General features: G+C 37.5%; 2 protein-coding genes across 3 annotated transcripts in view; both read right to left on the bottom strand.

Annotated features, from left to right (window-relative positions):
* Positions 1 to 384: 384 nt before the first annotated feature.
* Positions 385 to 4815, bottom strand: LOC140168088 (uncharacterized). Its single transcript, XM_072191393.1, has 3 exons — positions 4705 to 4815; positions 4309 to 4435; positions 385 to 3923 (listed from the first exon to the last, which is right to left on the bottom strand). The coding sequence occupies exons 1-3, from the start codon at positions 4796 to 4798 to the stop codon at positions 2726 to 2728; spliced, it is 1419 nt and encodes a 472-aa protein (XP_072047494.1). The 5' UTR covers positions 4799 to 4815; the 3' UTR covers positions 385 to 2725.
* A 6500-nt stretch (positions 4816 to 11315) lies between these two features.
* Positions 11316 to 13453, bottom strand: part of LOC140168087 (uncharacterized) — a 117106-nt gene continuing 114968 nt past the window's right edge. The window contains exons 1-3 of one of the 2 annotated variants that reach the window (XM_072191391.1): positions 13254 to 13435; positions 12827 to 12953; positions 11316 to 12678 (exon numbers count right to left, since the gene is read on the bottom strand). In XM_072191391.1, coding sequence (XP_072047492.1) covers positions 11400 to 12678; positions 12827 to 12951 — 1404 coding nt within the window. In that variant the 5' untranslated portion in view covers positions 12952 to 12953; positions 13254 to 13435 and the 3' untranslated portion in view covers positions 11316 to 11399. Of the gene's footprint in view, positions 12679 to 12826; positions 12954 to 13253; positions 13436 to 13453 lie in introns of those variants that run through there. The other variant, XM_072191392.1, reaches the window with a different exon arrangement.

The raw sequence follows: 13453 nt of genomic DNA, 5'->3' as shown, positions 1-13453 counted from the left end.
CCTCTTCCCATGTGGTGGAATATAAAGGGCTTATATTTTTAAGGCTCGTCGTCTTCAAGACGCAGTATATGGCCAAGAAATTTGAGTTGATGAATCTTAATTCTGCCAACCAGTGGAGTGGTGTTGGTCAGATTGTAGATGATTTCATTTGGATTCCAGAATATACCAAAAATTAAATATTAAGGTGTTTTTACGTGCGGGCATGTTTGAAAGATTTCGTATATCAAATGTTACGAGCCGCTTAATATATCCCAAGTTCATTTCAGAATGCACAACAAAGCCATATTATAACATTTGCTGAGGAAGACGCCCTCACTGAATTTTTAAAATTCCTTTTTACACGATTAAATTGTACTTTATTAAACCAATATACCCTGCAAAATCAAATCTCTATGTGCTGTAGTTATGTCAAAATCCGAGATTTTGAATAAAACGCCGGAACCGGCGCCTTATTATTACGATGGAATTATTAGTCGAACGCATACACGATGTTCACAACATACAGTACGTACACGGCGTGCGGGACGGTGATATACACAACAAAGGGTCGTACCACAACATGACCGAAGGAGTGGTACGTATTGGCAACATCCAGGGTTCATGGGCCATCATTGTGCCAAATATTAAACCTGAACTACAATCAACGAAAAAAGTCTTGGAACGCTTGCGTGTAAATAACGGAAAACTGTCACCCCTCTCCCCCGTACAATGTCGAGAAATACCAAAGTCTTCAGCAGTTTCCCAATGTGTTCCAACATTGATTGATGGGGAGAGGGGAAGGGTAAATCATTGTTGTAGATGTCATGCTTGTTCCCAGGCAAAATATACGTCATTTCCATGATCATATGACAGAGATGAGATTCTGCACGGAATTTAGACAGAGTGTACCAAGCGTTCCAAGGACTTTTTTCGTAGATTGTAGCTTGGGCTAAAGCTGTTTGAAATGTTACACATATTTCCTCCTGTAGCCCATGAACTTTGACCTCTGTGATCGCGGCTGCCCCCGGAGGCTACCCCAAGAAATTTCTAGGGGTCATGGGCTATCACTATACCAAGTATGGGCCCCAAGGATACCGAAATTTTGATTGGGACGAATCGCGCCTGAGTACGATTAATGAATTTAAGACGAATCGTAATACTTCACTGTACGAATCAGGTTAAACTATAGTGTTGTCCTTGCAATAGCCAGTCTTCTCTTAATTTCAGTTGTGCTGTCACCACTATTGTTAATCATTGAAGCCAGATATTCAAATTGCTTCACCTCCTCAATCTGCTGTCCAACTCATCACTTTTCCGCTCTCTGTCTACAACCATTATTTTTGTCTTCTTTGTGTTCAGGAGAAGGTGTTTTTTTTCACTGGCCTCTTTGATGCGCTTCAAAAAATCAATCAGCTCTACTCTGCTGATACAAATAAGAGTGATATCATCGGCGTACCTCAGGTTAGTAATTCTTGTACCGCCACCTTCAAATTAATGCAAAGTTGTTCTCATTATGTTTTCAGAGTAGATGTTAAATAGGTTTGGTGATAGCACACAGCCCTGTCGTAAGCCTCTTCCAATCTTGAACCAATCTTTGTCCCCACTACTTGTTCTGACTGCCGATTCTTGTTCTTCATATAAGCAGCTGATCAGATCCAGAAGATGACTTGGGAGTTGGGAAACCCATCTTGTTCGTAGTTTCCCACATCTGAGGGTGGCTAACACAGTCAAAACCTTTACTGTAATCTATGAAGCACATGTAAAGAGGAAGTCTATGCTCTCTGCATTTCTCAATCACATTCCTGATATTGATGATTTGGTCCCTAGTCCCCCTTGCTTCACGAAATCCTGTCTGCTCATCAGATATTTCTTGCTCCATTTTGCTCTTCATTCTCTTGATGATGATCTTCAGAAGCACTTTACTTGCATGACAAATCAGGCTAATGGTCCGGTGATTGGCACACTCGTCCAAATTTCCCTTCTTTGGCAGAGGAATAAATACTGCCCTGCATCAGTCTCTCGGCCATTTCTTCTTTTTCCAGATGATACCACATAGACGCCACCTTAGGTCTATCCCTTCTTTGTAATTTCTACACAAAAAGCCCCAGGTACATCTGTATGACGTTTGTAATCCCCAATTATATCTTCTTCTTCCCAAATTTGGATCACTTCAATGTCTGCACATTTTATGATTGGATACTAGCCTTTCTGAAAGGCCCGTTGGTTATTTTCCCACATAAATATTGTATCAGTAAAAATACCCAGTAGTAAAATAGCGCCGCCGCTGTGCACATTTTTTGACCAAAATGTAAGTTTTAAAAGTCAAACCCTTAAGTGTTCCTTATAATATTTTTCAAATGTCCCCGCTTCGCGGCGACCGGCTCGTTCTCGTCGCTTCGCGACTCGCTGTCGCGGCTTCACCGCTCCCTTCCCACTTGACAAGGATCGTCGGGAGGGATAGTGAGTCGTCTTTGACAAAGACTAATTGGATACGGATAAGTACAAACATTCCCCAATTAATGATATCGCTATAGCTAAATACTGTGAGTGCGCCCTCGTGAAATCCCAAAAAATTACGCAAAATAATATAGGCCAATATTGTTATTTTTTTTGCTTTGAAATCCGTTTTTGCCAATAAGTTATGTCTCAAATTTAAAGTCTACAGCCTTAAGACAACCAGTAATTTCTACACAAAAGCCACAGGTCCATCTGTATGACGTTTGTAATCCCCAAATATATCTTCGTCTCAGAAAATTTGGATCACTTCGATTTCTGCACATTCTATGATTGGATACGACTCTTGACTAAAACAAGAAACTAAATTGTATCCTGACAGTTTAACTTTTTTGATCTTAGGAAGTGTAACCATTATGTCATATATTCGCTCAACCCAATTTGCCTGAAGTTGCTCCATATATGCTTGCTGTACCGCAAGATTTTCAAGCGTAGGGTGGTATGAAAGTGATTGTAAACATTCAGAAAAATACTCTGACGAAAACAACGGAGACAATTGTAACGATTTTATTTTCTTTAGATGAATGCTGATTAGATTAACCACCGATGACGTCACGGAATTCCCATCTAATACAAGTGTTTCTAGATTAAGCAATCTCTGTATCATCATCTCAAATGCTTCTGTCGAATAACTCACACGTCGCAAGGTCAACATTTTTAGATTTGTCAAGTGAGCTATTGATGGTAAAAGTCGGTCACCAACGATGTCTTCATATATAAGAGGCTCACCGGTGATTTTGAAGCACGTTAATGATGTCATGCACCCTACTGTTGAGGACAATATCTCATCAGCCGTCTCCTCCTCGCCAAACTTGAAGTTTAATTCCATCTCACGTAAACTTTTTAACGTTACAGGTGACATCTTCTTCAACATGGATAAAAAAGAAAGGTCGACCCAGTGAAGGCTTATATATCGCAATTTACATTTGTGTATTAATTGAATAATTTGTTCATAACAATTCCATTCAATTTGATACCTTCTCCAGTGTGTGGGCCATGCCAGATCCAATCGTTGTAATTTCGGCAGAAAATTCAACAGCTGATACAGATTGCCGTAATCGTGTTTAGGGTATACTCTTACATTAGACCATTCCTTCCATTCCATTTCGAAACGTATCCCAAGAGTGCTTATATTAGGGCAGTTCACGCGCAAATACCTCATGATTTCATCGCTGGCTACAGATAGATAAATCTCTTGCAAACCTATACCCGCATAAAGAGTCAAGAACTTTAACACGTCATTTCCGTTTATTGGAAATTCCCATTCATTGCCATACTCTCTGTACTCAAACATGTTTGGTCCATTCTGTGACACAAACCGTCTGAACAGTCTACTAGACTCTTCAACTTTTCTGGTAGGACCTCTGTCTCTGAAGTCGATGACAGTCCAGGCATGATTTTTGATTATAAGATGCCATTCTTTGCTTACCCTATATGAAAATACAAATAAATATTATATAAAATTCCTTGATAAGTTTTCACAATCGCTATTCACGATACAAATCTTCAGAATAACACTATTTAGTCGAGTCACCAGTTGGCTTTGCATGCACCTGAATCATGTTAAGTTCACCCATGGAACAATATTTAGTTTTAGGAACAACAACATTTGTGTACTAGGAACTTTAAGGATTACGAAGAAATAGGTTAATATACATCATTCAGGTGCATGTAATTAAGCCATCAGGTGACTAGACTAATTAGGACTTTTGCATCTAGACTGTCCCTTGTCAACAGAGTATTATAGTAGGCTACCCTCCCCCCTTTAAAAAAAAAGGTCAGCATTTACCTTATTGAATAGTATCACTATCTTACCTCATTGCGATTAATTTCTCGTACAAAGACAAGAAGTTGAAAATAACCAACAATGTATCAATATTAAGCATGCCAATAGGTCCTTCATCGGCCGGCACTCTGTTTTTCAAGAAGGTAGCGCCCATTTCTATAAGTATCATTAAAATAAAGATGGGTAATTATCAAAGAGAGTTTATTGTAGAAACACAGAATCATATGCAACTTGGTTTGTCTTTCAGACTACGCTTCGGTTTAGGCTTACCACTGAATACTATTATATCCATATCTAGCTGAGACTGATCTAAATTATAAATATCAATACAGTTTTCGCTTTAAAATAAGATTTTCTTGTGATTTAATGTATTTAATAGAAAATTTATTTATATAACTGAACCACATAAATCAAGGCAGACTTACTTGATAAAATTGACAATGAATTAAACTTGTCAACTATTTCCTTATCAAAATGGTGGCATGGGTGTGTAGATCGACAGTTTAGTTTAGACAGCATATACTACTACATGCACACAGAGGGGTTGAGTACACTGCAAAATGATTGTTGTTTTATTGTATGTGACACGTGACCGGGTAATAATAAAGCGTAGCCTGTTTTGCATATTCATTTTCGTTGAAGTTCAAGGCAAAAATACAACATACAGGCTGAATCAAAATGATTATTCTTGACGAACGAGCCATTTTTTAGAAAATATTCAAAATACATAGTCGATTTCATTTCGATTGAAAATTATCCCGGGGGGACTCAACTTTAGAAGTGATGTGGTATGTACCTGTCAACGTGCCCCTTTTTGAAGTCGGATATACCCGATGACCCTCTCTTTTTAAAAGCCATGCACGCCCAATGAACCTCTTTTTAAATTTTAGGTGCGGCTACTCTATGACCCCTTTTTTTATAGGAATTGTATCAGCAAAATGCCACATAATAATGCAGAATTTGTCGGCAAATTTGTATTGGAAATTCGGAACAAGAAATAGAACGTTGCTCCATTTTGTTCAACATTTTTTACCCAATGACCCCTTTTTGAAAATTGTATGCCAATGGCCCCTGTTTTTCAAAATATCATACCTAATGACCCCCATTTTTATTTTGTTTGTACCCAATGACCCATCTTTTTAAAACAACTTTTGTACCGATAGGTCCCTAATTCGAGAGGACGAAACAAAATTGCCAACAAACCTCAGCTTCATGATTAAATAAATAACAGCCTGTATAACACAGCACTACGTGTAAAGTGTGCTGAGGCTTGTGGATCAACGTCTAGGCGTTGTGCCTGTGCGTAGTGCACTATTGTTTTTTATTAACAAGCTGCAACTTTCAACCTTTAGCTATTGTCGTCATTGTATGATTTAACATTGGGCCAGATGAGCCCGGGCCCAGGGGATTCGCCATTTGATCCAATATCCAAAGGCCAGCCAACTATCTCTGAACAAAGACGGAGGGCACTACAAGTTACCAAAGGTCTATGACCCGGTCATTACGTCACACTTCAAGAGTGCACGATCGGGTCAATCCGCTGACGAAGGCTGTATTATATAGTAACAACAGCTGAAAATTACGGAGGTAAATAATATATATTTGTATTGAGATCAACAGTTTAAATCTTTATGCATTATGTATTACCAATACAGATGAACTTCCATGCTAAGTCCAATAATCATATGGCCCTCTAAACATTTGGTCTAATTGGTCATTGAATCTAACAACCATTTGGTCTATAACCAATAAGTCTAATAGCCATTTGGTCTAATAACCATTTGGTCTATAACCAAAAAGTCTAATAACCATTTGGTCTAATACCCATCTGGACTACAAACCATTTAATCTAACAAGTATTTAGCTTCGCATTTAGAAAATGGTATTAGACTAACTGATGATTATATCATACCATTAGTAGACCTAACCGTTATTAGACCAAATGGTTATTAGACCAAACGGGTATTACAAAAATATTAGACGAAATGGTTATTAGACTATATGATTTTTAGACCGAATACTATATGAATATTAATCCAAAAGATATTAGACCATATGGCAATAGACCCGACCCATTGGGCCCCTAAAATTCGGGGCCCCCAGAATTGCCCTGTGCATCTTTCTTTTTTGCCCGAGATGGGTCAATTATAGGCTCTGGTGTAAACTTGCAAAGTTTTACCCTATATCGCACACACTGGCCCTTCAAGTAGCAGAATTCACCTTCAATTTGTGATTAATTAATCTGAAATACTTCGAACAAATGTCATATAGAAAAATCGGAACAAAATATGCTCGCAACCCTCTAAATTTTAATGTATACGCCGCAACTGTCGATATTATACAAAACTTGTGATCCGTTGTCTGAGGCAGATTCCGTATACATGAAAGGTATAGGTATACCCTTCTTTTTTACACGATTATATTGTACACGATTATATTAAACCAATATACCCTGCAAAAATCAAGACTCTAGGTGCTGTAGTTTTGTCAAAATCCGAGATTTTGAATAAAATGCCGGAACCGGTGTTTTATTATTACGATGGAATTATTAGTCGAACGCATACACGATATTCATAACACACAGTACGTACACGGCGTGCGAGACGGTGATATACACAACAAAGGGTCGTACCATAACATGACCGAAGGAGTGGTACGTATTGGTGACATGTGCGCTGGTAGTAAATTCCAATTTTCTTTGCTTTGCCGTAGTTGTTCGGCTCAAAAATAAAAGGGGATATATCTGACAGTAAAAGCTAACATGTTATGGCAAAGAAATGCTAATCTATTTTGTTTGAAAATGTTATAATATGGCTTTAAGGTTAGCAACCTTTTTAAACTGTTGCGATTTGGTCGTTCGCAGCATCCTACAAAATGGTAGTAAACTTTGGCAAAAATTGCTTTGATCAATTTATAGCGAGTTTGTAGAAGAATTCAAACATCACAGATATACTTTTGTAGGTCATGTGGTTCTTGAGTTATGTTGTAAAGAGGGCTGAAACAACAACACTTTTGTAAAACGTACATGACTCATTAACAACAATAAATCAAGCAAGTTTTCAAAGTATATGATTTGTAGAATGAACTGTTGTAAAACATCAAAATGTGTGTTATTTTTCAATAATATATTGATTCAGATAATGAAAATCGATTTTTTTTTACTGCTTCGATCAACAATACCAACACATGCACCTCAAATCCAACCTTCTACCTCTTGTCCGGCAAACATAGTCCAATGATCCCTTAAACGTACTATAGCCTACCCTTAACTAGACCATGTCATGACAAATGGAAAATGGTGAGGGTAGACATTTTGTAACCTGGCAGCAACTCTGTTAGATGGCGTTTTTCAAAATGGCCACCAAATCCCATTGAATTACACATGAAGGCTTAAAACAGGCGCTACTGACTACTAACTGGTTCTGTTTTCAAATATTTATTAATGACATAGGTACAAGAAGGTATCCTAACTTAAAACAGATTTTAAAAGAAGACTAGTCTAGAGTGCGCTTTTCAAAATGCCACCAAATTCAATTGGATTACAAATTAAGGCTAAAATGGGCACTACAAAGTGATTCTATTTCAACTAATTTATATATCTATTACTGGCATTGGTACTGTAATGCACCATAATTCAACACAGACAATGAGAGAATACATTTGTGTCTTTGGTTTATAAAAGCAGCCAAATTTCTGTGAAATGCCTCCATTAGTTTTAAAATCATTAAAGTAAAATGTTGTTGCTAAGTTTGGTATTATTGTTGGTCCATCGTTTTACATGGGGTTCCTGTCTTCAAAACTTGCACAAGATATTCATTAATCGTAACAAACAGTTGTATGTTGTAGTCATTTGGCATGCTTGGATGGAATCCAAACTCTACAAGGTATTTTCTCTGGCTTCGCTTTCAAAGCTGCACGCTTTGTACCCACTTTATAATCACCGTAGCGGCGGGTAGAGCTTTTAACTAATGTAGCGATTTCGAAAATCCAAAACACACATATATTCTCCTGTTGTCTTAATTGAACCATAATAGTCATTAGCTCCTGCTTTTACGCCTGGATTGTTATTGACATTTTATTCAAGAATTGTTTTGTTACGTTGCCCGAAAAAATTTGGTCAAAAAAATCACACCCGTTTTTGGCCAAAAAGTCTTTCTTTGTCATTCTAAATATGTATACTTTATATACTTGCAAAGTTATGAGGCCCAAATGTTTCCATAATTCCAGGGTTAAGATCACCCTTAATAGGCATATTATAGACGTGTGCTGAATGTGTGTTGAAATTTTTGAGAAAAAATATACCAAAAGTCCCATGACCCTCACTTTTGAACTCCTCACTGAATCAAATCTCAAGATTTTATTTTTCGAAATGTGTTGAAATTAACAATTTAAATCACAACTTCAAAGTCCTTTAAAAATCGAAGAGGCTAATACGGACTTACCAGTTATAGAAGTGAAATTTTCCGGCGCAAATGTTCCGGCGCAAAGCATGCGTTCGAATCCCCTACGACACACGCGTAAGTCATTGATTAGTTGCTTTGAGGGTATTGTGAAAAATCGAAACATATTGCTTTGGAGCTGAGGATATTCTATTCCTAGGTTCGCGCAAAATAATTTAATCATATCAGAGGTAAAAACATTTTAAATACGGGGACGCAATTGCAGGTTATTGAAAAGTATATGACCGCGCCGTGTGACGTAGTAAATAAGTACGCGCTACAATGACCGTGTTGTATGAGGTGTTATGCGGTAAAAAATGAGTACGGTAAACGAATGAGGGACAATGAACAACACACTCTTCCACGTAAAATGAAGTATCTCAGTCTTCAACCCAGACAGTAAGTGTTGACGAATGGGTGAGAATTGACAACCTGCTCATCCACGTAAAAACGAAGCATCTCAGTCTTCAACCCAGACAGTAAGAGTTGACGAATGAGGGAGAATGAACAACTTGCTCTTCCACGTAAAAATGAAGTATCTCAGTCTTCAACCCAGACAGTAAGTGTTGACGAATGAGGGAGAATGGGCAAACTGCTCATCCACGTAAAAACAAAGTATCTCAGTTGTCAACACAGACAGTAAGTGTTGATGAACGTGGGAGAATGGACAACCTGTTCTTCCACGTAAAAATGAAGTATCTTAGTCGTCAACCCAGACAGTAAATGTTGACGAATGAGGGAGAATGGGCAAACTGCTCTTCCAGGTAAAATGAAGTATCTCAGTCTTCAACCCAGACAGTAAGTGTTGACGAATGAGGCAGAACAGACAACATGTTCTTCCACGTAAAAATGAAGTATCTCAGTCGTCAAACCAAAAAGTAAGTGTTGACGAATGAGGGAGAATAGACAACCTGCTCTTCCACGTAAAAATGAAGTATCTCAGTCGTCAACCCAGAGAGTAAGTGTTGACGAATGAGGGAGAATGGACAACCTGCTCATCCACGTAAAAAAGAAGTATCTCAGTTGTCAACACAGACAGTAGGTGTTGACGAATGGGTGAGAATGGACAACCCGCTCTTCCACGTAAAAATGAAGTATCTCAGTCTTCAACCCAGACAGTAAGTGTTGACGAATGAGGGAGAATGGACAACCTGCTCTTCCAAGTAAAAATTAAGTATCTCAGTCTTCAACCCAGACAGTAAGTGTTAACGAATAAGGGAGATTATGGACAACCTGCTCTTCCACGTAAAAATGAAGTATCTCAGTCGTCAACCCAGACAGTAAGTGTTAACGAATAAGGGAGAATGGACAACATGCTCTTCCACGTGAACCTGAAGTATCTCAGTCGTCAACCCAGACAGTAAGTGTTGACGAATGAGGGAGAATGGACAACCTGCTCTTCCACGTAAAATTAAGTATAAATTAGTCGTCAACCCATACAGTAAGTGTTGACGAACGAGAGAGAGAAGGGGGACAACCTGCTCTTCCACGTAAACATTAAGTATCTCAGTCGTCAACCCAGTCAGTAAGTGTTGGCGAATCAGCTCGAGTCTCGTGACACAATTCTGATAAATGTTGGCAAAAATTTAGTAACACTCTCCAAAATTTTTGTCAATTATTTATTTGGAAGAGAAATACCGACTCTGCAGCCTGTCTCAAAAAAAGTTGTGCAAGTGAAAAGCGTCCTCTTTGGCGATTAGGAAATACCGTTGTGACATGATGCTTACGTCAAGGGCACAGCCTTAGCTCTCAAATACCGTTTGTTCTGTTCAATTTGCTCTTTTTAATCTCGAGATATGTTTAGTTAAGAACGAAAGGGTAAAATCACAATTGTGCCACTTTTACTAGGGAATAGGACTGTACATGTAAATCAATGATAGCTGATGTTGATGCGTCTAATGCACTCCCCCCCTTTGTGATTCGTGCATTAGACGCATCAACACCAACGCGTGCATTATTTTGTCTAATTTCATTAATTTGTCAAATTTCATGAACTTATCAAAGTTCATTAACCCATAAGTGTGTAATATTTGTTTGTCTTTTAACATGTCTTGAATGACAAAAAGAACAGTATGTAAAATCATTGACATGCACATGTATTTAATTTTGCAGGAGAATGTGAAATATTTATTTATCGTTTAATTTGTCGTAAGAGGAAAAAGAGAATCATTATACCTTTATCATGATAAAACAGTAAAAACAATTTTGTATTGTTGTGTAATTGATGCATTCTTTTGATTTCACGAAGGAACTCTTGATAAACTTGATGCTATCATTGATTTACATGTACAGCCCTCTTCCCTAGTAAAATTGGCACAATTGTGATTTTAGCCTTTCGTTGTTTCGAGATTAAAACAAACATTTGAGAGCTAAGACTATGCCCTTGACGTCGGTGTAAGCATTATGTCACAATGGTATTTTCTAATTGCAACAGAGGGCGCTTTTCACTTGCACAATTTTTTTTGGAGACATGCTGTATTTAAAAGAAGCAATACTTAAGAATTGGGTTTCATGATGATATTTCTAAATGCTAAACACTTTATTTTGTGTAAATTCCAAAATTATAAATCATATTCTTGCTTTGGCAGTAAAACAACTTCAAGGTATCGTATCGTTTATTTCCACAAATACAGCCAAGAATATTTGAATGCATCTCTTGCAAATGCATGATTGTGCAGATTTCAATATTTTAGAATATTTTCCAACTTCAATACCTCAGAAGTCACAGGTTTTGTAAAAGATATAATCCAACATCTACATGGTCCATCTACTTTCTTAAATAGGATCACTTCAATTTCTGCACATTCTATAATTGGATACAAAGCTTGACTAAAACAAGAAACTAAATTGTATCCTTTCAGAGTCACATTTTTGATCTTAGGAAGTGTAACCAATATGTCAAATATTCGCTCAACCCAATTTGTCTGATTTTTCTCATCATATGCCTGCTGTACCGCAAGGTTTTCAAGCGTTGGGTGGTATGAAAGTGATTGCAAACTTTCAGAAGAATACTTTGACCAAGTCCGTGGAGACAACTCTAGAGATTTAATTTTCTTTAGATGAATGCTGATTAGATTAACCACCGATGACGTCACGGATATTCCTTCTAATACAAGTGTTTCTAGATTAGGCAATCTCTGTATCATCATCTCAAATGCTTCTGTCGAATAACGCACCCGTTGCAAGGTCAATATTTTCAGATGTGTCAAGTGAGTGATTGATGGTAAAAATTTGTCACCATCGAGCTTACCGGTGAGTTTGAAGCATGTTAATGATGTCATCCACCCTACTGTTGAGGACAATAACTCATCAGCCGTCTCCCGTTCGCTAACCGTAAAGTGTAATTCCACTTCACGTAAATGTGTTAATGTTACAGGCGACATCTTTTTCAACATGGTCATAAAGAAATTTAGGTCGACCTTGTGAAGGCTTATATATCGCAAATTACATTTCTGTAGCAATTGAATAATTTGTTCATAACAATTCCATTCAATGAAAGACGATTTCCAGTTTGCGGGCCATGTCAGATCCAATCGATGCAATTTCGGCAGAGAATACAGCAGCAGCTGACATAGGTTTCCGTAATCGTGTTTAGGAACAAATTCAAAATTGGGTACTTTCCTGTCGCACATTATTTCGAAATGTAAGCCAAGCGTTTTTATATTAGGACAGTTGACGCACAAATAGCCAATGATTTCTTCGCTGGCTACAGATAAATAAATCTCTTGCAAACCTGTACCAGCATAAAGAGTCAAGAACTTAAACACGTCATTTTCGTTCATCGGAAATTGCCATTCTTTGCCATACTCTCGGTACTCAAAAATGTTTGGTCCATTTTGTGATACAAACCGTCTGAACAGTCTTCTAGACTCTGCAACTTTTCTAGTAGGACCTCTGTCTCTGAAGTCGATAACAGTCCAGTCATGATTTTTGATTATAAGATGCCATTCCTTGCTTACCCTATATGAAAATACAAATAAATATTACATAAAATATAAGTTTTCATAACGGCTATTCACGTCACGATACAAATCTTCAAAATAAAACTATTATGTGTTCTGCATGTAGACTGTTCCTTGTCACAAGAGTATTGAATATTATGACTTACCTCATTGCGATTAATTTCTCGTACAAAGACAAGAAGTTGAATATAACCAGCAATGTATCAATGTTAAGCATGCAAATAGGACCCTCGTCGACCGGCACTCTGTTTTGCAAGAAGGTAGCGTCCATATCTATAGGTATCATTAACATAGAGATGAGTAATTATCAAAGATAGTTTATTGTAGAAACGCAGAGTACATGACTCTGCACAGAGTCATGCAACTTGGTTTATCTTTGAGACTACGCTTCGGTTTAGGCTTACCACTGAATACTGTTATATACATATATCTAGCTGAGACTGATCTTATTATAAATATACAATAATAAAGTTTTCGCGTTAAAATAAGATTTTCTTGTGATTTAATGTATTTAATAGAACACTATACTAGTATATTTATATCACAGAATCACATAAATCAACACAGACTTACTTGATAAAATTGATAATGAAATAAACCTGCCAAATTTTTCCTTATCAAAATGGTGGCATGGGTCTGTACATGGACAGTTTAGTTACTACTGTAGTGCATTCCTGCATATACTACTACATGTACAGAGGGGTTGAGTACACAGCCAAAATGATTGCTGTATTATTGTCATGTAACACGTGACCGGGTAATAATAAAGCGTA

The sequence above is a fragment of the Amphiura filiformis genome, chromosome 13 (assembly GCF_039555335.1).
Source record: "Amphiura filiformis chromosome 13, Afil_fr2py, whole genome shotgun sequence".
NCBI classification, from domain to species: Eukaryota; Metazoa; Echinodermata; class Ophiuroidea; order Amphilepidida; family Amphiuridae; genus Amphiura; species Amphiura filiformis.
This window is presented reverse-complemented; position numbering and strand designations above follow the sequence as displayed.

Coding starts and splice junctions, on each gene's coding strand:
- LOC140168088 (XM_072191393.1), bottom strand. CDS start 4,798: ATGCTGTCTAAACTAAACTGTCGATCTACACACCCATGCCACCATTTT. Junction 4,436..4,704: donor TTCATTGTCAATTTTATCAA/GTAAGTCTGCCT, acceptor TGATACTTATAG/AAATGGGCGCTACCTTCTTG. Junction 3,924..4,308: donor GAGAAATTAATCGCAATGAG/GTAAGATAGTGA, acceptor ATTTTCATATAG/GGTAAGCAAAGAATGGCATC.